General features: G+C 41.4%; 1 protein-coding gene across 8 annotated transcripts in view; it reads left to right on the forward strand.

Annotated features, from left to right (window-relative positions):
- MACROD2 (mono-ADP ribosylhydrolase 2) overlaps positions 1-21,121 on the forward strand; it is an 836,889-nt gene that overhangs the window by 17,219 nt on the left and 798,549 nt on the right. For all 8 annotated transcript variants that reach the window (XM_090134637.1, XM_090134639.1, XM_090134638.1 and 5 more), the window contains one exon: positions 7,030-7,137. In XM_090134637.1, the coding sequence (XP_089990763.1) occupies positions 7,030-7,137 (108 nt within the window). The remainder of the gene's footprint in view (positions 1-7,029; positions 7,138-21,121) is intronic.

The raw sequence follows: 21,121 nt of genomic DNA on the forward strand, positions 1-21,121 counted from the left end.
GTTTCCCTTTTTCAGCTTTGTTGCTTGCAGTTCACTCTGCTCTTATTCATAGAATGTTTTGTGTTGCACGGGACCTTTAAGAGCATTCAGTTCCAACCCCCTGCTATAGGCAGGGACACCTCCCTCAAGAGCAGGTTGCTCACAGCTCCATCCAGCCTGGTCTTGAATACTTCCAGGGAGGGGGCATCCACAACCTCGCTGCACAACCAGTTCCAGTGTCCCGTCCCCCTCACAGGAAAGAATTGCTTCCTTATGTTTATGAAATAGAGGAAAACACTGATAAATCCAATTTGTTAAACAAAATTTCATTTAAATACCTTAGGCTTTTAAGACTAGCAGCAATAAATCCTTTTCACTTTTCCTTCTTTAATTTCTTATCATATCTGCTTTTGCTCATGCAGTGCCAAGAGCTTTCGTTGCCAAAGGTATTGCTTTATATTATGGATCTTTAATAACTATTTTTACTACCATGTTTGTACTCAACTCTTTCATTAGCAAATAGTTGAAAAATTACCATATGTTTTTAATAGCTCTTCCAGCTGTGTGTTTTATTTCTGCTTTTCATTGCAAGCTCCTTGGTATTGCTGTAGGGATTTCTCTAACTGGATGTCTGAGACTGTTTTGAAAATGAAGATACTTAAAAGTGTACTAAAAGTCAAAATCCTAATCAACTAAACTGAAGAGAAGGGATTAGATAGGTCACACTGTCAGCATAGGTATTAATCAACATGCATTACCTGTGATATCCTTCTGAACTTGAATTGAAGTACTAATTACTTATTTGAGATGAAGGACAGGAGGGAATACTTAGGGGAAGAAAAGATCCAGGAAAAAACGCTAGGTTTAAAAATTAAAATAAAATGTGGAGAAGGGAAGAAAAGACAGGCTGATGCTCATGCCCTGGATGGGGGCTCCCTCTAGTGAGCTGCTTTGGAAGTTCTTTTTCCTCTTCTGAAATAGTTCTCACGCTTTCTTTCAGTGCATGTTCAGTAGGTCTGGTATGTTGCTTTAGGTTGGAACAAGAGCAAGCTGCAGCTGAGTGCTGGAACTTGATGCAAACGAGGAGGAATTGCAAGTAAAGCAGGGGGACAGGACTGCCTGTTTGCTTTGGTATGCTGGTACACTTCAGACTTCAGGAAAGGTGTGAATAGGAAGAGCTCAGAGATGTTGTGAGCATGGTTAAAGATCCAAAGGATGTGAAAGGTGAAAAAGCTAAAGGAAGTGGAGTTGGGTAGCCACAGGGTTAGAGGATGCTGGGGTGGATCTAAGAGGAAATGCTGGTGGGACATATATTGCTTAGAATGTGTGAAGATTTTCCAATGTCGTATGTTCTTGAGGCTGAGGTGGGTGCAAGAGTGGAGCCTGGAGAATTTGTGCTCTCTCTGCTGCTGTGTGCCTTTAAAAATAGCCAAAACAAGTGATTTTTAGGAAAGTTGTGACAGGATCAACTCTACCTTTCGTGTATGTAAGCACACAGGTTTAGTGAGGTCGCCTTTCATGATCATTCACTTTATTTTTCAATTGGACTTATAGTAAGCCTATTGCACTACCGAGGATTAAAAAAAACCAAAACAATCAAACACAAAAAGCCAGAAACTCAGAAACAAACAACCCCCCTAAAAACAGTGTATTTATTTTTGCATTACTTCTGTATTTGATATTGTAGGGGGAACTGTTAGCTCCTGGCTTGAACATGATTGTATACCTGGTGAAGGGCTGTGGCTGCCCAGGGAGCACAGACAAATTGTTTGCAGCTGTGCTCCCCAGGTGACCAGAAGGGGTGGACTCAGAGTGGAGCCCCCCTGGGCACATATAAAAGCCAGGCACTGAAGGGAGAGCAGCTCTTGGACCTGGGCTGCTTCTTGAGAAGGAGTGCTGCACAGCCAGAGAGCTGCTTCACCAGCTGGGTGAGTTCAGTTCTTCTTTCTGTGTATGACTGTTGGTTTACCTGCAAATACTTTGCCTGGTACTGCCAAGAACCTGTCAGAAGCAGCTTTGCTTCTTTGTGAGCAGAATGGATGTTTTTCATTATTTTGCTGTATTTCCCAGCAGTTTCTTTCTGTAAAAATCACCTTGGGCAAGGGGTTGAGACATGAATGTCCAACCTTCTGGTCTGCCTGGGCTGCAATGAGTAAAGAGGGAATTATCTTGTGCCACGTATACGTAGTTTGCTCCCAACATAATGCCTCCCGTTTTCATTGAAAATACACGTGATGCAAACACCATGCTAACACTGTTTGATAGAGCACGTTTGCTGCTGCAAAACATTATTTTCTCAGCAGTCACCACCATGCATTTTTGTCAGGGATGAACGAGAGCCTGCATGCTGTGCTTGCAAATACGTGCATCAGTGCAGGTGACCTGCTGTTGCTACTACTGAAATGCATCACTTACCCCTCACTGTGCTCATGTCCATGATTTGATCTCCATCAATGTTCAGCAAGTGTCAGTGGATGTCACTTTTTTTTCTTTGTGGGGGAATTCAGTTACATCCCTTTGCTTCATCCACACTTCCATGGCAGGTAGCACTGTGTCTGACTGCCCCTCTGCTGCCATCTGTCACACAGCAGCAAAATGTAATGGGATACTGGTGGGAAGATTCAGCCCCCACTGCCATCCTTGACAGTAGTTGTTCACAGATGTGCATACTGCCAAAAAGCAGTGACATGAATAAGGTGTGATTGTGAAGTGAGGGGTGTATTTATTTGCTAAGAGAGGTCTTAGAAAAGTCTGGTCCTGAGGCTTGATCAGATTGTTTTAGTTGAATGGTTGAATGTCTGATTGCAACTTGATGCCATGTGTGGCATGCAGACTGTGAGTTGGACATGCCTGTGTTGAGTAGAATTTGAGCCAGGTGTGCAGAGACACTTAAAAATTATACAGGTCAGGAGAAAGTGGCAAGTAAACCAAGTTGATGCTTGAAGTTTTAATCTTGTTTGTTGATTTCATGTTGGGATTTGTTTGTTTTGCCTGTGTATTTACAGATTGTTGGCATGTGTGCGGAGCGGTTTTAGACCTTGTCTCAATTCCAAAGTTTGTGGATGTTCCATTTACCACTCCCCCCCCTGCTTATTAATATTCTGTGTATCAATTAGTTCTTTGAATTCGTCTCAGCCTGGAAGTTGCAAATGGCATTGCAAGCTGCTGGAGGGAGAGTGCTGCTGGTGCCTTTAGGCAAAGGTCTTGGTCTAATTACGGTTTACTCCAGAGGCAAGGATGACATTAAGTGGTCGTTAGGGATGGCTCTGGGGTTGCATCATCAGAAATCTAGACGTCACGTGAGCACACCTTGTACAATTTACTTGAGTTTAAAAAAAGTCCACAAAGATGTAGTGTTTTCTAAAGCATTTATACTTTCTATTACTGAAACCTTAAAGGTGATCTTCATTCTTAACTTGAAGGGCTATTTTGCAGTGCAGGGATTTGGTTTTGCTTCATGTCAAGAGTTAGGAGTGAAGGTGTGATCACAGTTCAGTCCAAATCCTCTTTTTTCTCAGATTCACGTGCTGTGACTGTCTGGGTGTTTGTTGGCTTATTTGTGATTTTTTTTTTTCTGTTCTCATGTCTGTGAGATTGGACAGCTGTAAATGTGAATAGGTGAGTTCTATTACTCTTCTTTGATTTTACATTGCATTTTGCTGATGAGCAGCCTTCCAAGTGTAGGTACAGCAGGTGTGCCTCAGAACAGCTCGGAAGAAGGATGAAATGAGAACTAACTTCACAATGAAGGTCTCACTGGGAGTGCATAATGATAAAGGCCCAAGTAAAGCAGAAGCTTTATCATGTTAAAATTCAGTCTTCACACTCTGTTCACTCCTTTTGTCCTGAGAGCTCATGCTCACAGCTGTGGATCAAATGGAACAGATTTCTGACCTTGGTGTTTGTGGCATGTCTGTCTAAGTGGTGGACTTCGTAGTAGTCTTGATCTAGTTTTTTAGGACTGGAATCTGTCTGAATGTTCCTGGCTTTCAACTGTTCTGCCTACAGGATGCACTCTGGACAAAGTGTTGAGATAGACTTGAAAGTTTGGCAGGTGGGCTGTCTTCTCTCCAGATGCTTCCTGGATGATTTGTGGGTTATGGACACAGCTGCTGTCTGCTCTGTCTTTCAATCAGGTATCATGAGCATCACTAAAGGGTGGGGTTGATGCAAATTCCTGTTCTGTACCTTGTGCTGAAGACTGGTGTTACATAGCAACCGCTACGGAGGATTAATTTCTTGAGGGTATATGTACAGTTCTTTCTTTAGAGCAAGAAACACTTGATTTGCTGCAAGTGCAAGGGTCTGTCACTGCTTGGATTTCGATGAGTGCGTGAGTTTTGCATGTGCTTCATGTCTTTGTGAAACAAGCAGTGCCCTGCATCTGCTGGCTTGTACTTGCTGAGGTACAGTGCAATAGCTGCAACAGATGAGTTTCTTGGGCAAATTTGAGGACAGTGCATCATTCTTAATGACAAATTTGAGATTCAGCGTTGCCTTGCAGAGCAGACAAAAATGTGTATCAGTAAGGAAAAGATGGGAGACAAAAGTGAGAAGTGAGTTTTATAATCACCAGGAATGACCTCACTGTCCTTGCCAAGATGACTACTTTGATTAGAGGAGGAGAAAACATCCCCAGTAAGATACCAGTTTGACTTTGTTAGGGAAAACTGTCTGCCAATCCCAGGGATCTGACAGATGGCAATGTGACTATTGGTATTATGTTGGGGTTACTCTTTTAATCAGAGGTGTACTAGTAGACTTGTCAAGTGTGCTTGACTGTGAATGAGACTTGGCTCTCCAAGACTCCTGTCAGTGTTAAGAATCTTTTTGCAACAACCAGCATGAAATAGTGAAAACTAAAATTCTCTCCGATACCAGATTTTTTTAATGGAAAGAAGAAAGTGTAATCTGTCACAGATGCACGAGGCAGCATGTGTATTTACTGCTGGGCTGTATTGTAAATGGCTAAAAGCTGTGGGGCAGGTAAGGGACTTGCTGAAGAGGCTGTGGTAGATCATCTCGGTGTGGTCTGTTGGATTTTTTTATTTGCTCATGAGGTTGTAGATTTACTAATGCTTTTCTATGGGGAAGGAGTCAGCACTCGTGAAGAGCAAGAACTAGAGGTGAGTGTGATGGCAGTGCAGCACAGAAGATCAGGAGGCAGTGATTGTGTTGTGTGGTGTCTTAAAGGAGTAATTGGCAAAGGAAGGGATATCTGCTCTGCTTCTGATCTAGAAAGCAGTAGTAATGAGAATTAGCTTTTATATCCCGTGGTATTTGTTCTCTTTGTGGCTTTTTATGGTGTTGTTTTGTTTTTCTGGATTCTGCATGATATTGGCACGAATAACCCTGTCGTGCAAAATGTGCTTGCTAATAAACTTGAAATAGTTTGGTTTGGAGAATTCTAGAAATTTGACGTTATCTTGTTGCAGTCTTTTGGCATATGGTGGGCTATGGTGTTGCATTTGGCAGTGTTCCAGTGGGACGTTTATTAGGAAAGGATAGGGAAAAAACTGTCCTGCTTGCCAACATAATGTGGTTAACATGTTCTGTAAATGAGTCAGAGGTTGATTTTTATTTTAATATGACTCAACAGCTAGCTGCAATGCTTACCTTACGTGGAAAAGATGATGAACACTATAATGTTTGGTTAGGTTAAGAAGATCCTTAATAGGATACAAATACTTCGTACACCTTAAACAGAAATATTTCTTGTTCTGGTGAAGGCAGAGGCAATAGAAATTTAGGAGCCAAATAAGGGAATTAAGTTATTGAACATACATACACACTTGTAGTAGTGGAAAGGTAGTCTTGCATTCATGTAAGCCACGGAGGCAGTGTATCTTTTGCTAGAGGTGGCATGGATTTTGTGCTTAGCTGATCCAAGCTAGAAGTATGCAAGACTGGCTATTTTGAGTGGCTGAGATAAATGATGATTTGGGATACAAGTTGTTTGTGCCGAAGTTAAATCAACATCTAAAATAAATGTAACTTCTATTTGTGGCTGCTTATAATGCAGATAATTTTAAGCAGATATTGTCTGATTTGTGGAAGCTGATTAAAATGAAGGTTAATCAGGAAACTAGAGGGCCAGACTCATTTAAATTGCTTTCAGCATCTCACTGTATCTTTCCTGGAGTTTATTTTACTCAAAAGTGAATATTTGTTTTGAGAATTGAAAACTGTTTTACACTTAGATGTCAATTCAGGAGTTCCAGTTCTATGATTCTGTTTCTGGCCAATATATGAACTCAGACCTCTTTGCTATAGTGCACAGAAGTAACTTTCAAAAATGAACAAAGTTAAACAATCTTTCCTTTTCTCACCTTAAAATTTTGCTAATTTGAGTTTCTTACAATTATACTTACTGGCTAGTATGTATATGTGGAAGTACTGGGGTAAGTGAACTACTTTATGGATGTAAGGCTCTGGTGAAGCAAGTTCAGATGCAAGAAGTACAAGTGTACCAGCATAAGAGAGCTGTGTATTAACACTGTTATTACACCATTAGGCAAGGAAGATTTGAAAGCTAATGCATGTGAAGACTTCAACCTCTGCTTAGTGGAGCAGTTGAAGGTGTCAAAGCTCTGAGTTTAAATTACTGGTTGTTTCTGTTTAGGTTTTTCTTCTCCCTGTTGCCTACTGCCAGGATGCCTTCTGAATTCTGGCTCTGCTGGCAAGCTGCATATTCAGGATCTGTCTGAAAGCACGTGAACAATTCTGGGTCAGATAACTTACTGCTTCAAGTGGGAGGATGGTCTTAACTGATTCTTGTGTTCTGTCATTTTGTACCTTGTGACTACCGGTGAAACTCATTGGATGGAGGTATCTCTGAAACTATGTATGTGTATATTGTTCTTCAAGCCAGCAATGTTTGGGTGGAGGCTGTGCTGCACCCAAGATCAACAAGAAGATGCCTTGGGCTGTTGCTGCCCTCACGAGGTGGAAGCAGGATGTATCGCTGGTAACCGGGGCTAATGGTGCTTGCTCTAAATGTCTTAGTCTTACTGCCATGCTGATGACCTGCTCTATGCCATGTTTTTGTAGGTGAGAATGCTAAAGAAGATGTGCAGGGGAAGAGAAGTCTGAGTGAGAAAGTGTCTCTGTACAGAGGTGACATCACGCTGCTCGAGGTTGATGCCATCGTTAATGCAGGTAGGTGGCTGAATGTTGTCACTGCTTGACAGCCTTTACTGCAAGGATATCCATGTGACAAACCTGAACTCTGCAAACTTACATAAAATTGCAATGGCCTGTGGAAACCTGCTGGAAACTCAGCATGCTTTGTTCCTGATTTCTCTGTATTCCCTCTGTTCATCTTGTATGCTTTTATTGTGACAAGGGTTTATTGTGGAATTTGAGCACCACGGTCACTAAGAAAAAAAATAATGATCTTGTGTCTATTTTTTTTCTTAGCTTGAGTAGCTGAGAGTTCACTCTTGATATTGACAGAACACTGCACTTCAATACTGAGTTACTGCAGTACATTCCAGTCTGGTTTTTAAATTGAGCCATTTGAGGACTAGATAATGTGAAAATCTTTTAACAGTAAGGTGATAGCAAAAGTGACATACTGTTTTTCATGGTTTGAATGTCTGCTTTCTTGTAGAGAGATTGTATCTTTTAAATTTTTGTCATTACCTGTGGAGCTCTAAATGTTTTAAGACCTTTTCTGCTTTAGTGACTGAAGTGAAGAAATGTGTGTAGCATCTTGCAACAAAAAAGGAGACAAAAACAAAGAATGAAAAAAAAAAAACCTTATTTGATTGATTTCATTTACTGTATTACAATAATCTAATCTGGCTACTTGAGAAACACTATGGGAAGGCTTTCCCCCTGCTCCAACCTTCTAAATCTTGGCTTCACTCCCCACCCCCTAAAGGGCATGGTTTGTGTGTCTTTTGTCAGTTTTCTTTTTTTTCCTTGGTATTTGGTTGTGTTGTCATCGATTGTTGGGAATAACAATTCATTTGCAACAACTAATTGCTGGTGTTATTTATTGGAAGGAAACCTACTGCACTTTTCCTCTGTAATGGAGTAAAGCACAGAGATCCCCAAGGTTGTGCTGGGCAGATTGATGTGCTTATTTACAACAGTAAAAAGTTATATGGAGATGCTGGAGCTCATGTCTGTAAAGAGAGTGCCCACAGCATGGACTGCCCGTGCACTTGGACTGTTTGGTGCCTTTTCCTCTCTGCTTAGCAGAGAGTTCTCCTTATTCATGGAGCTCCCTTGAATCACAGGTTGCAACTGGCTGCAGATTAGTTTTGGAATTGAAATGGTTTGCTTTTCTTGACTTAGAGGGTTATTTTGTGCTTTCTGTTTGGAATGTCAAAAATCCTGCAGTCCTAGTTCAGAAATCTGTGATCAGAGTAAGGATCTGTTTTTTGGCTTCTACAGAACAACTGAGATGCAGAGTGACAGAGGTAGCTGGGAAAGGGAGATGATATGACACTTAGCTAAAACCATTCTCAATTATGTTCTGCCATGAATATATTGTTATTGCCAAATAATTCCTTAAAATGTCCTTGTCAGTGATTGCATTGCAGGCAGGTATTAGTTTAACTTAATGTTTTGCCTTGAGCATCCTGTTAATTTTCTTTCTCCCTGTTTTTTTGAAGTATTCTGTGCAGATGTGTATAAAAATCTTAATTTTAGTCTTACCTTTTTTATTAGTATATTATACTCTATTACATGAAACTTGATCTTGGCTCTGAACAAGTTATTTCCTTCTATCTCTGGCTGCTGCCTCTGTGTATCTGAAGCATGGGCAGTGGGAATTAAGGTCTCATGGCTTAACTAGGCCTTATGTAGTAATGGTAATGATGAGTAATATTTTCTGAGGCTGGTGGAAAACTAAAAATGTAGAGCTTACTCTGCTCACTTCTGGAGATGAGGTCTCTGTATAGACTAGCTGATCCAGAATACAGAAATAAGCAGCAAAAGCGTCACTAAGACTTGAAGATAAATTATGAGTTACTTGTAGTATCAGCTCAGGAGTATATTTTCTGGGCTCCCCTGTTCAAAACAGACAGGGATCTCTTAGAAGGAGTGCAGCAGAGGGCCACAAAGATGATGAAGGGCCTGGAGCATCTCCCTTGTGAGGAAAGGATGAGAGACCTGGGGCTGTGCAGCCTGGGGGAGAGATGACTTGAGGGGGGATCTGATGAATGTTTATAAATGTCTAAAGGGAGGTGGGAGGGAAATGGATGAGGCCAGGCTCTTCTCAGTGGTGTGTAGCAGATAGGACAAGGAGTAATGGCCTAAAACTTGAACGCAGGAAGTTTCAAACTAATGTGTGGAACTTCTATATGGTAGGGGTGTCAGAGCATGGAACAGGCTGTCCAGAGAGGTGGTGGACTCTCCTTCTGTGGAGATATTCAGGACCCATCTGGATGCCTACCTGTGTGACCTGTTGTAGGGAACTGCTTTAGCAGGGAGTTTGACTCAGTGATCTCTGGAGGTCCCTTCCAGCCCCTGCAATTCTGTGACTTTTTTTAATGAATATTTGGGGAGGTAATGGTACTTCTGCTATTTATACTATAATAATGTGGTAGATGCTTATTTGAAGTAGCAACAAGAGCTGCATTTTGAAAGTGAGTGTTTTTATATGTGACTGTGTAGTCATGTATATTAAATAGCAGTTCATCACTGCTGGCCTCATGTATAAATTCACTTGTTACCTGTTAAATCTTACTGTCAAGTTGTAAGATAAGATGATGTATATTAATGTGCTTGTGAATTAGATTTACTAGGAGCAAGATCAAGAGGAAAATATTATAGAGCAATGGGGGGGAAAGGATTATTCTTTTTTATTGGATTGGAAAAGGGCATGACTTGCAGAATACTACGAAAAGTGTTAATTCTTAGCTTTGAAAAATGTCCTTAGATAGAGGTACAAAAGTATGATACTGAGAAGAAAAATCTAAGATCTTTCATATCCAGGGAAGACGAGCATCCTTCCTGTATTCAAGCTGATTTTTGTTAATAAGTCTATAGTATTATTTGTATGTTAGCAACTAGCCTGTTGCCTACAGTTAGGGCAGTGAGGTCACTCTGTTCAGTGAACTGTGCTTGAACACTCCCCTAACTGGGGGGAAAGCTGTTGCCTTTTAAAGGGAATGTTCTTTTCCCATTTTGAGAAAAGAAGTGGTATGCAAAAATCTTAGTCTGATAAATAGCAAGAATTAGTGAAAGAAATAACTGAACTTCTTATTATCCCTTTTCCAGTAGGAAAGCAGGCTAGGAAGAGAGACTTATATCTGAGGCTTTCAGAAAGTTTAGGGTTTGAAACATTTGTCCTGCTGTTCATCCTTGTCCTGGCATTGCAGATGTGTTGAACTGGGAAAGTCTCATTGTTCTACTAAGTCTCAACTCTTCCTGTTGGAAGATGCCTTTCTTCCCTTGAGCTTTTGCATTCAAAACCACATTTGAATATTTTACTCTAGCACTAATTTATTTCTTAATTTTCTTAACTAATTTTCTTCTGAACTCTTGACCTTAAGGTATAATTTGATCATTTAATTTTGAGGCGTCACTTTTCTCTCCTGTCTCAAATGACATGTCAAGGTAGAAGTACCACACACAGGAGGTGTGAACCAAATGTGTTATTGCTGAGCTGTGCTTAAACCAATGTGTAGTCAGTGGCTGAACCATGCCATCCCACATAACAGCTCGTTAATGTGCAATCAGTTGCTGCAGTTGCCTTGAACTTGGTGCTTAATGAACAGGTGGGGGGAAAAAAGGATGATTTCAAATCTGGAACAGATCTGACACCAGGCAATTTCACTGATTGCTAATCCGTTTCATTTGCCAACTTAATTTATCAAGCAAAATTTTCATCTTGCGGCTTCTGAAGTAGAAATTACTTCAGCAGTGGCCTGTCTGAATTTGTGAAGGTGTTTGAGTTGGTAGCTGGCCCTGCGGTAGCATCACATGATACTCATTCCCTGCACCTATACCTTATTTTTAGGATTTTTGCATGGAATATTTGCATATATGAACACTAATTTTTCAACTGAGCTAAACACATAAATATTTACAACAGAAGCTTCTTATTGAGTCTGATTCTAGCAGCATGTTTTTAAAGCACATTTTGTTTTATCTACAGTATTCTGATAGGAGAACTGAAAACTTGAATTGAAATCACAAAGTCAGCTGGCATCTGCCTGTGTATCTTGCACTTCTGTTATTTCCTCAAGGGAATAGAACCAAGAATGCTTACAAAATGTTAATTTGGTTTTCATCTCTAGCATGAGCAAGCTGAGGTGTTAATCAAAGGTTTCTCAGGTTAAATTAGTTGGTGCAATTATACATATAAATTAATCTGGGATTATATATGTATGTATTTCCCATTTATTCAACAGAAAAGTCAACATAAATCATTGCTGGAATCAGTCATTCTCAATAATCCTGATATCTGTGAATAAGTTAATCACTGCTTTCTGTGACAAATATGCTGAATGTGTCAGGTGAGCAGCAGACATGGTAAACTTTTCACCTGCTTTTGTTTCATCTGATATTACTGTAGTTCTTCCCTTTACTATAGTACTTGGATGGAAAACTAAAAATGTGCCCCAAGTAACAGTGATCAAGGGAATGTAACCAAAGGAAAGTACATCTAGACGTGCAATTTCATTGAGTTGGATTACTGTAGCTGCTGTCTTGGTCAAACAGCTTTTGATCTCAGGATGTGACAAAAGCTTAATGTTGGGAAGACTGACTCAGAAGTGCACTGCAACAGGTAGGGTCACTGCACTGCTTGAGGTTGAAGGGAATTAGTTGCATACAGTTTTAAAAAAAAAATGTAGTTTTCTCTATGAAATTAATAGTGTAATGGCTGATCTGCTGTATCAGGGTTTTGATAGTGATACTAGCATGGCAGAAACTGTAAAGAAAGCAGGCACTTGAATATCTTGCCTTCATGTACCGCAGTGTTTTATCCTGGCTGTCACCAGAAGTCCACTGAAACTTCATTTTCAAAAAGGAGAGCTTCAGTGCAGAGTATGTGTTTGGTTGGTTAATTTTGTATTGGCTTTGTTTGTCAGGTGTGCTGCTCACCTGATCACTTTGAAAACTTGACTGCATGGCAGTGCATTTAAGTCAGAAATGTGTGATGCTAAGAAAATTCTCCTCTTCTGTGTGCTGTGCATCCTACAAGCTTGCTTCCAACAGCATTCATTGCTTAACTAGCAATGAGTTGTGTATGCAGCTATTCCTGAAGCATGGCCCGAACATCCTCTGCCTGCACTGTGCCTGGTGCTCCTGGTACCAGGGGATGGAGAGAAGAAGTGAAGCCTGTGGGGGAAGAACTGCCTGCAGCCTGCCACATGGCCAGGCACTGCAAATTGGCAGGTGCTTCATGCTAACAGGCAGAGGGAAGCCAGGGCTCTGCCATAAAAAAAAAAAAAAAAGCAGTAGAGAAAGGATGTACTTTCCATTGGGCAAAGCCAGTTGACTAAAAGACTCCCTGCACTGACAGACTGTGGAATGAGGCAGGTGCTTCTGTCAAAGCAAGCTGAGGTTGAAAGCAATGTTGTTTGGCTTTTCAGAGAGTGGGGGGTGAGGTACAGGTGCTGAATATCAGAATATCCTGGCACAAAGTCAGGTGGACAAGCATCTGCTCTGACTGGGTTCAGCATAGCTTGAGAGTTTTCTGATAATCTAACAAAGTGGGCAAAGTAAGGAACATCTTAGGGGGCTATAGTAAATGTATTTAGCTAGCAACTTGATCTTAATGTAGATAGTGCTTTCAGGGCACTATCCATGTGTTTAAATAAAATCACACTAGTTTCAGTATTTGTGCTTTGAATCCGTTCAGTTTCATTATTTCTATAGTTCATGAGGAAAGGACCATCTGTATAAATGATGCTGATATTTTTGTGCATTGATAAGCTAAACAAACGGAGTGCTTTATGAATACAGAGAACATTTCTGGTAACATCTTTTTGATACTTTCTGGGACAGAGAAAGTGGCTGGAAGTTGAAGGTGTTAGAGGCATTGTTGTGAGCTGCCAGGTCTAGGGCTAAGTCTTGGCACTGTAATACAACAGTCTTTGTGCTTTCATTTGATCTCCTTCTCAGGTTTGTGCCTGGCCACTCAGATTGGGCACTGCTGTTATCTAAAGGCAGGGGCTGTGTGTGATGGAGCAGGGCAGAGCTGGGAGGGATCTGCTGGAGATGCAGGCTGCCAGCTGTGGTTGTCACAGGTAATAGTGACAGGCTGTCATGTGCCAAGTCTTCTGCCTGTCCCACCTTTAGGTTCTCTGTTTTGTGACACTGCTGCTTTTTATTCTTTGTGTTTTGGGGTAATGGTAACTTGAAAGCTTTGTTCCTGCTTGGAGATCTTCTAAGATCCACATTCTAATCCCAGAACACGGGAAAGATGATGTCAGACCACTATGTTTACTAATCTTTCTTGCCGTGGTTACTCTGTATGTCCTTTCTGAAGGAAAAACTAATGACGTAAAGCAAAACACTGGTAAAGTTGGATTTCTTCAAGTCTGTCTGTCTTGCAAATGGGACGTGCTAGGAGTGCCGTGAGTGCTTTCTGACAGCAGGTGGCAATAGATCTACTGTTATTGGGAAGCCACTTGCTTCTATACGTTAAGTTTTTTGGACATCAAATCAGTAACGACTTAAGCAGAAGAAACAAAATGCATGTATTCTAAAACTGCTTGTTGGATGGGCTATTGGTATGGCTTGCACTTACTAAATGTCTGCTCCATTACATGTATTTAATGGGTGTTTGGAAGAGAATGTGAGACAGATGTGGTTTGGAACAGCCTTGAGCGTCTCTTTTACTTCACAGAGGAATATGTTTAGGAAGGACTTTGCTTTTAACCTGTACTGTCTTGCATCTGACAGTGGGACTGTCATCCCCAGTGGTGTGTTGGATGTGTAAGGAGCTAGTTGAGATCTTATTGCATCATCATGCTTTGTTTCATAATATTAAATCCACTTTTAATCAGGGCTTGGGATTATCTAAAGGATTTTTTTTTTTAAGCTGATAGTTGCCACAGTATGTTCTGAGTTAAGTTATGCATGCAGTTGAAAAGACACCACTCTGCTTGCATTTAAATAAATAAGCAAGATTCCTGTAACTGAAAGCCGATAGGACTCAGAAGTCTCCTCAGCAATGCCTGCAAAATCTTGGCTGGTGGGCTGAGATTGTGCATGTTGTGCTAGTATGGTGTCTCCATCCTTCTGACCACGTGCACCTGTTTGCTCTTTATTTACCCTCTATAACTATAAACTCATTGAGATGGACTAGGCTCTGGATTTGTGTGGATTGTACACTGGTTGACATCACGTTGAGCTAAGTAATGCTGTAGTGTTAGCATGGGAATTAGTATTTCTATGCAAGTCTTAATCCCATTAAACATATGCTCTTAAATTGAATAAGGGAAAACATGCTCTGATTAGAGCAACTGAACTTCAGGTTTATCTCGTCTCAGTGGTACGCTCTGAGAACAGGACAGCTGCTTGCTAGGGGTTGTAGTGAGTGCTGATATTGAAAAAGTGTTAGGGACCCTGCCAGGCTCCTCTTCCTTCCCCTTTGCCAGCAGTTGCTTTCTAGTTGCTTGTTTGTGTCGTGTTTTGCTATTTGCTGTAAATTTGGGGAAGCTCTTCAGGACTATTAGTCACTTTAAGCATAACTTTGATCACTTGTTACATATATAATTACAGGCTACAAGATGCAAGCTAGGCTTATTTTGGCCTATGGCTGTTGGAAACACTTTCCTGACAGCAGGAGGGGGTTTCTATATGAAAAATATATGCAAAAGCAGGAGCTGCTTTTCTTTGGCATTCTAGCTCTCTCTCACATCAAGATTACTGTTAAGAGTATGGCCTGGCTTTTAAAACTGGACTTCAGCCTCCTTCATGTGACCCACTGTCACAATCACTGTGAGTGGTAACTGCAGGTAAATGCATGTATCAGAGCACAGTGGAGGTTTGCAAAAGTGGTATTTGCCTGTTAGCTCAAGTGTGCTGGTGAGTATTTGCAACGTGTGCAATAAGTGCCCAGACACCTGTGCATTTATATGCTGTTGTTCAGAGTTGTGAAATATGTTGGGTTGTATGCAGGGATTGTTTTAATTATAGTACTGAAAATGCAGTGGATTCCTTTGCTTCCTCCAGAACGGCGCTGTGATGAGCAGTACATCTCCTCCTCTTGTAAAGTTTATGCTTTGAGGTGACAAGAATGTTCAAACATGACTTTAATACCTCCTGACTGCGCTGTGGTTTGCACAACGTGCTGAAGTGGCTGAGAGAGGAGCATGCTGTGCACTACTGGTTGTTTTGTGCCTTTTCCTTGGCGTGGCCTGGTGGCTGCAGAGGAGCAAGTAAGACCTGGCTCCTTCTCCCCTGCATGCTGGCCACAATCTGGGCTGCCTCTAGGGCAGGAGTCTCATAAGGAAGGAATTACTCAGCTCTTATAAGAGCTACATTGTAATGGGTCTTGTTCTGTAGTGGTTTCAGTGGTGACGCCTCAAAGCCCGGGGCTCCTATTGCCTGCTGTGTCTGAGCAGTTGAAGTTTGTGAAAAGTATTGATTCAGACAACTTCTTTGGATTACTGCTCCTTCTCCCTTCTGTCGCTTGCGTGCCTATGCTGCAATAACTTCAATCCAGTGTACAATATGAATCTCTTAAATATGCCTCCATAGCATCTTTCATGCTCTACAGTTGGATTCTGTGTAGTAATAAATGGAAGCGGTTCTTATCTGGTGTACCTAGTTGCAGGCTGTTTCAAGAAGATGGTTGTCAGCTGCATTGGGTTTGTATTTAGAACTTTTTGCATTTCAAATCTGCTTTTAAGGGCATAAGAAATGCTTTTAAATTTAAAGTGTGGAGCATATTGCTTTTTTGAGAGAGCTATACTCTTGTCATGTGAAATAACTTTTATTTCAGAGAGATGTGCTATTGCCTCACATCAGCTTATAGACGAACGTAAGTCTTCCCAATGGCTTAATATGTTAGATGATGATAACTGGCAATCCATTTCCTTTATGTTGCTAAGAATTTGTGGTGTATAGCCCATTTTGGAGAAACTGGTTGGCTTTTCATCCTGTTGGTTTCAGCTTGCTTTGTAGTGATTGTGTTAGGCAATATGGTCCGTATCTCTGCTTGACTAATTCTGAACTTCTGCAAATCCAAGTACTGATATTAGTCTTTCTGAACTTAAAATTGTTTTATATGGAGTTCGTGAATAGTCACTCAGTGAAAAATGGTGAATTTTACCCACTGAATTCTTCAAACTATATAAGATGTAGTGCAGAATCCAGAATTTATGCACAACGTATTTCTGAGGTTCCGTGAGGGTTTTCAATTTAGTTTGGATATTAACTTCAAAGTAAAGCAACTAAGTGTGCACTGGGGCTGGGCTGAGCTGTAGCAGATACTGCAGTTACTTTTCACTCCTTGGGTTGATAACTCAGCACTTAGACATGTTTGCTGCTAGATGACAAAGCTCAGGCTTTCAAAGAAGGGAGTGATCAGCACGAAGGTTATTGGGGCACAAATGAAATGTTGTCTTGCACCTCATTTCTAGCAAAAGTGAATCTGATGTAGAGCCCCAGACTTGTTATGTCAGCAGGGCTTAGAGCCCAGAGCTTTAGTAGTTGACAGCTTCAGACTAGTCCCTACACCAGCAAGAGGTTAAATTAAAAAAAAATATATATATATATATATACACAAAAAAACCTAACCACCCAACCAAACAAAACAAACCCCAAACCCAAAGTGAGTTCACTGACACCACAAAGGGATGTTTTCAGGTGGGGGCATTTCTCTATATTCCTGTGAGAGCATAAGGTTTTGATTCCCATCTTTCCCAGTTCTTGTAAGTTTTAGTTAGATTTGGCTTCTCCTCTTTCTTTCCTTGTGTTGGCGTCATCTGACTCAAACCAGGCTCTGTGCCAGGGAGCAGAGCTTAGCATGTAGCTTTGCAGCCTCTCTGCCACCTTCCTCTCCCCTCCCCTGTTGCTAGCACTTAGTAGAGCAGCTTGTGTTGATTGCAACCTCTTCTTTATTTATTTATTTTAACTGTTTCTGCCCTTACCCTTCTAGGGAAAAGGGTAGATGACAGGAAGTGTATGCTGTGTTGCCTTTCTTTCCCCTCTTAGAAAGGCTGCTGTGAGCTGTTATCAGACGTAGCCTCATAATTGCAAATAAGTATCTCAAATCACAACCTTCAACCTTGGTTTCAGCAGCAGTGGGCACCAGCAGTCAGTGAAACTGGAGTAATGCATTTATAACAATTTTTTTATTATTAACTCCAGCCAGTGTTAATCATCCAGGAAAACTGAATGTTATTCTTCTTGTTGGTCTCTTCAGAAATCGAAGGCTGCTTGGCTTTGCCTGCGGGTGAGACAGAAATGGCTGGCTGCTCCGCGTCCTTGCTACAGACACTGTGCCTCAGGAACCTCCCCAAGCACCACTGGAGTCACTTCAGATTTTGTAATTCCCTGCTGACAATTAAGTCGATTTGCTGGTGCAGGCATGATGGAGCTAAGCTAGGACATGTGCCTTTTCTAGCCAGGACATGGAGTGAAAGTTGACTCTTCTGCTTCAATGGCATCAAAAGCTGAAGCATATCGTTACCTGTTCCTGAGGAAAGGGTAGAGGTGGTACTGAGGGACATGGTTTAGTGGGCAATATTGGTGGTAGGTGGATGGTTGGACTTGGATGATCTTAGAGATCTTTTCCAACCTTAATGCTTTTGTGATTCTATCTGCTGGGTTTATCTCCACTGGACTACTTAGTCTCAGATTAATATTACTTTAAGTACAGGAGGGATCATGGCAGGGAGGAGTAGAGCTTGGTGTGGTAGCTGGCAAAGCATCAGCCTTCAGCAAGAGAGGATCCAGCCTGGAGCTCAAGCCCAGAGCCTGTGCCTGGGAGAGGGGATGGATGTGGCCTCAAGACCTTGAGCCTTGGCAGATGCTTGGGATCTATGGAGTACAAGATTTTTCATGGTCTCTGGATCAAGAGTTAGTTCTGGAAATACCCCAGCTGTGTGCAGCTTTCCTAGTGCTGGAAATACTGCTGTGACTTAATGGCTTCTGTGAAGTTATTGTGCAAGGTCTTGCTAAATATATAACTTAGTTAATATGTTTCTGTTCTAGCTTGGGTATAATTTCTCTTCAGTCCTTGCCTGAATGCTGTTATCAGTTTGGAGTTATTCTGATGAAATGGAGGATGATTTAGCTGTAAAAAGCAGTATTTCTTCTGGCTGCTTGTAGAGAAATCAGCTTATGAATTGGCTTATGATTTTTGCTTGGGGTTATTGTGCTTTACAGACTTGGGATCTGTTGATTTTTTTTTTATTATTTTTTTAGCAAAAGATTCTATACTCAGTGCCAGTACTGCAGTATCTAACGTAGATTTGCACTCATTGTTTTTCTGTTAATTTTTTTATTTAGCTACGCTTTTAGGTATTTTTCCAAGAATAGCAAAACAAATATTCTGCACCATCAGCAAGTTACTTGGTGTTGTACAAATGCCAAAGATAAAATCCTGTATAATTAGCCAGACTGGAAAGTTTTAGGTTGCGATCATCAATTCAATTCACTTGCAAATATATCTCTTATGTATATAATGAATCTCCAAATTAGATTAGAAAGAAAACATGCATATTGACCAGAAATAAGGTTCACTTTCTCCTTTGGAAACCTTGCTGTGAGGGACTGATATGTTAATGGCGGTAGGTTTTTCATCCATAGGTATCTAAACCATGTAATCTTAACAAGCAGAAGTCCAAATCTGGTACTTCTGAAGCACTTTTCTTCTCCTTTGTCCAAAATCCTTGCTTTTCAGAATGCATGGGTGAATCTTTTCAGTACTAACGCATTATTCTTCTGAAATTTAATATCTGCACTGTGTATAATATGCCTGCATCATATCAGAGAGTGCTTGCAAACTATAAACATGCAGGTTTTTAAATAAAGGAGATGTGCAGATTGAATAGATTTGAGTTCAAGCCTTAAAACTGGGAAAGCTGTGCAAGTCCTTAAATTCTAGTGTAGGCTTATTCACACTTTTGTAGAATTGCTTTATATATAATTTAAGGATATACAGCCCTTTTTTTTTTCCAAGAGTTGCATTTCTCATTGAAGTATTCTTCCAGTATTTAATAATAAGGCACTAATTTTTATTCTTTTTAAGGGCTGCTCTGTAATCACTGTAGTTCATTATTTCAGCTTCAAAGTGTAGTCTGTGCAGAAGCAATGAGGTGTATCCACATCGAGAAATTAAGCAATAATCGTGTAGTTTGGTGTTCCAACAGGCTTTGTTCATTAGTAAGTACAATGATCCACTGTAACTACATGCAGTAGTCCTGACGTTCCTAAGAGTCTGAAATTCAGACTCTCCAGAATATTTTCAGTATATTCCTGGCTGGAGTAGTACTGCCAGGAGTGACAAATGTGCTTAAATGTGCCTTGCTGTAATGGCAACTGTTCTGCAAAGTCGTTATGGGGAGAATATGGGAAATGATGGGATACTTCCATGTGAGCACGCATGGCTTGGGAGTTACTGATAGCTCGTGCTTGCACTGTGAGAGAGAATAACTATAGATGCATTAGAACGGTTGGAAAAGCTTCTTTAAATAAAATAATTGAAAAATTTGGATTGAGAAAAGGAGAAATGAAAACACTGAACTCCAAGGAAGAGAAAGAAAGGAGAAACTGGGGGCGGGGGGAGAGGGAAGAAGAGGAAGTCAGTGCTTAAATGCAGGTGGGCATACACAGAAGTTGCTGGTGGTTTGGATTTGAGTTACTGAAGCTCATCCAGCGACTCCAGCCACTCAAATCACAGTTTCTAAGACAATGCCTACTGGTTGTGAAGCCCTTTGAGTAAGAGCTGAGGAGGGGATGCTTTGCATTCCTGAGAACACTGGGGTGTGCTACAGATGTGAGTGGGAGGAGATGGGAGGGGGGGTGGTTTGACCAGGGTGTTGTAGTCTGGGGCTGCAATCATTCAGCAACTTGGGAGCTTCTGGGCAATAAAAGCACTGAACTCTTCTCTTTCAGTGAAGGGGACCTGTCTGTATGCTCAACTGCTCCCCTGGAAGCTGCTGCCAACCTCAGACTGTCCTGGTCAAATATAGAATCCTGGCATCCAGCAATCCAGGGGAATTTCTTTTTACCTTTTCTACCTTAATGAGGTAGAAAAGTAGGCTTTTATTGCAGGTGCACAGATCTCCTGGGTCTGGTATCTCCACGCAAGGGCTCTGGTGCAGGCAGGTGTGGCTCGGTGTCCTGGCACATGGCAGCATTTAGCCTGAGAAACTGAGAGCAAAGCACTAACTCACAGTGTTTGTATCTGATCCTACACCACGACAAACTGTATAAAAACCACCCTTGCCTTTGTCTTCTATCAAGAGCAAATGGTTGGCGATTCCAGTCTAACACGTGTAAACCTTCCTGCTTCCAAACAAACACTAAACATTTTCTAAATGAAGGCAGAGTTCAAATCTTTTTTTTTTTTTTTTTTAGTCACTCTGAGCACGGCACTGAATGTACTGTGCAGATTTTGGGTCGCTAGAGTGTGCTGCGAGCCCAGCTCCATGCAGCACCATGCATGTCCTGCTGTGGGCCGTCTGCCTTCCTCAGCCTGCTGTCTCCTGGGCAACTCCAGCCAGCCCCTGCTGTTTCCTTTGTGCTGCACCCTGCTCCCTAAGGAAGGTGGCTGTCTAGCTATTTGGTACCCCATGGGACAGCATTGTGTCACTGGGTCCTGCAGCATTGACACCTTTGGCCAAGCCAGGAGCGTGGCCAGTGTGTCATTGAGCTGCTGTGGGTGCAGGGGGGTAATGGAGATGGGCTGGTGGGCTTTGTGCTGGAGCAAAATGCAGACCTGCAGGACAGGCCTGGGTGTGGATGGAATATGGTCGGTGCATGGTTTGGAAATGGTCTAATTCTCATTATCATAAGGTGCCGCTGCTTAAAGTAAATGTGGCTTGCTGTCCTTCAGTGTAGAGATGAACAAATTGAAAGCAGCAACTACTTTGGCTATTATTTTTCTGCGTGGTCAGGAGAACCTTGGCTAAATTCTTTTCATATTTTTGGAAAAGGCTGAGATGGTTGGAATAAGTAGCTTGAGGACAAATCCGAAGCTGTGTTTAAAAAAAAAAAA

This window comes from Phasianus colchicus, chromosome 2 (assembly GCF_987193195.1).
Source record: "Phasianus colchicus chromosome 2, bPhaCol1.hap1.1, whole genome shotgun sequence".
NCBI lineage: Eukaryota > Metazoa > Chordata > Aves > Galliformes > Phasianidae > Phasianus > Phasianus colchicus.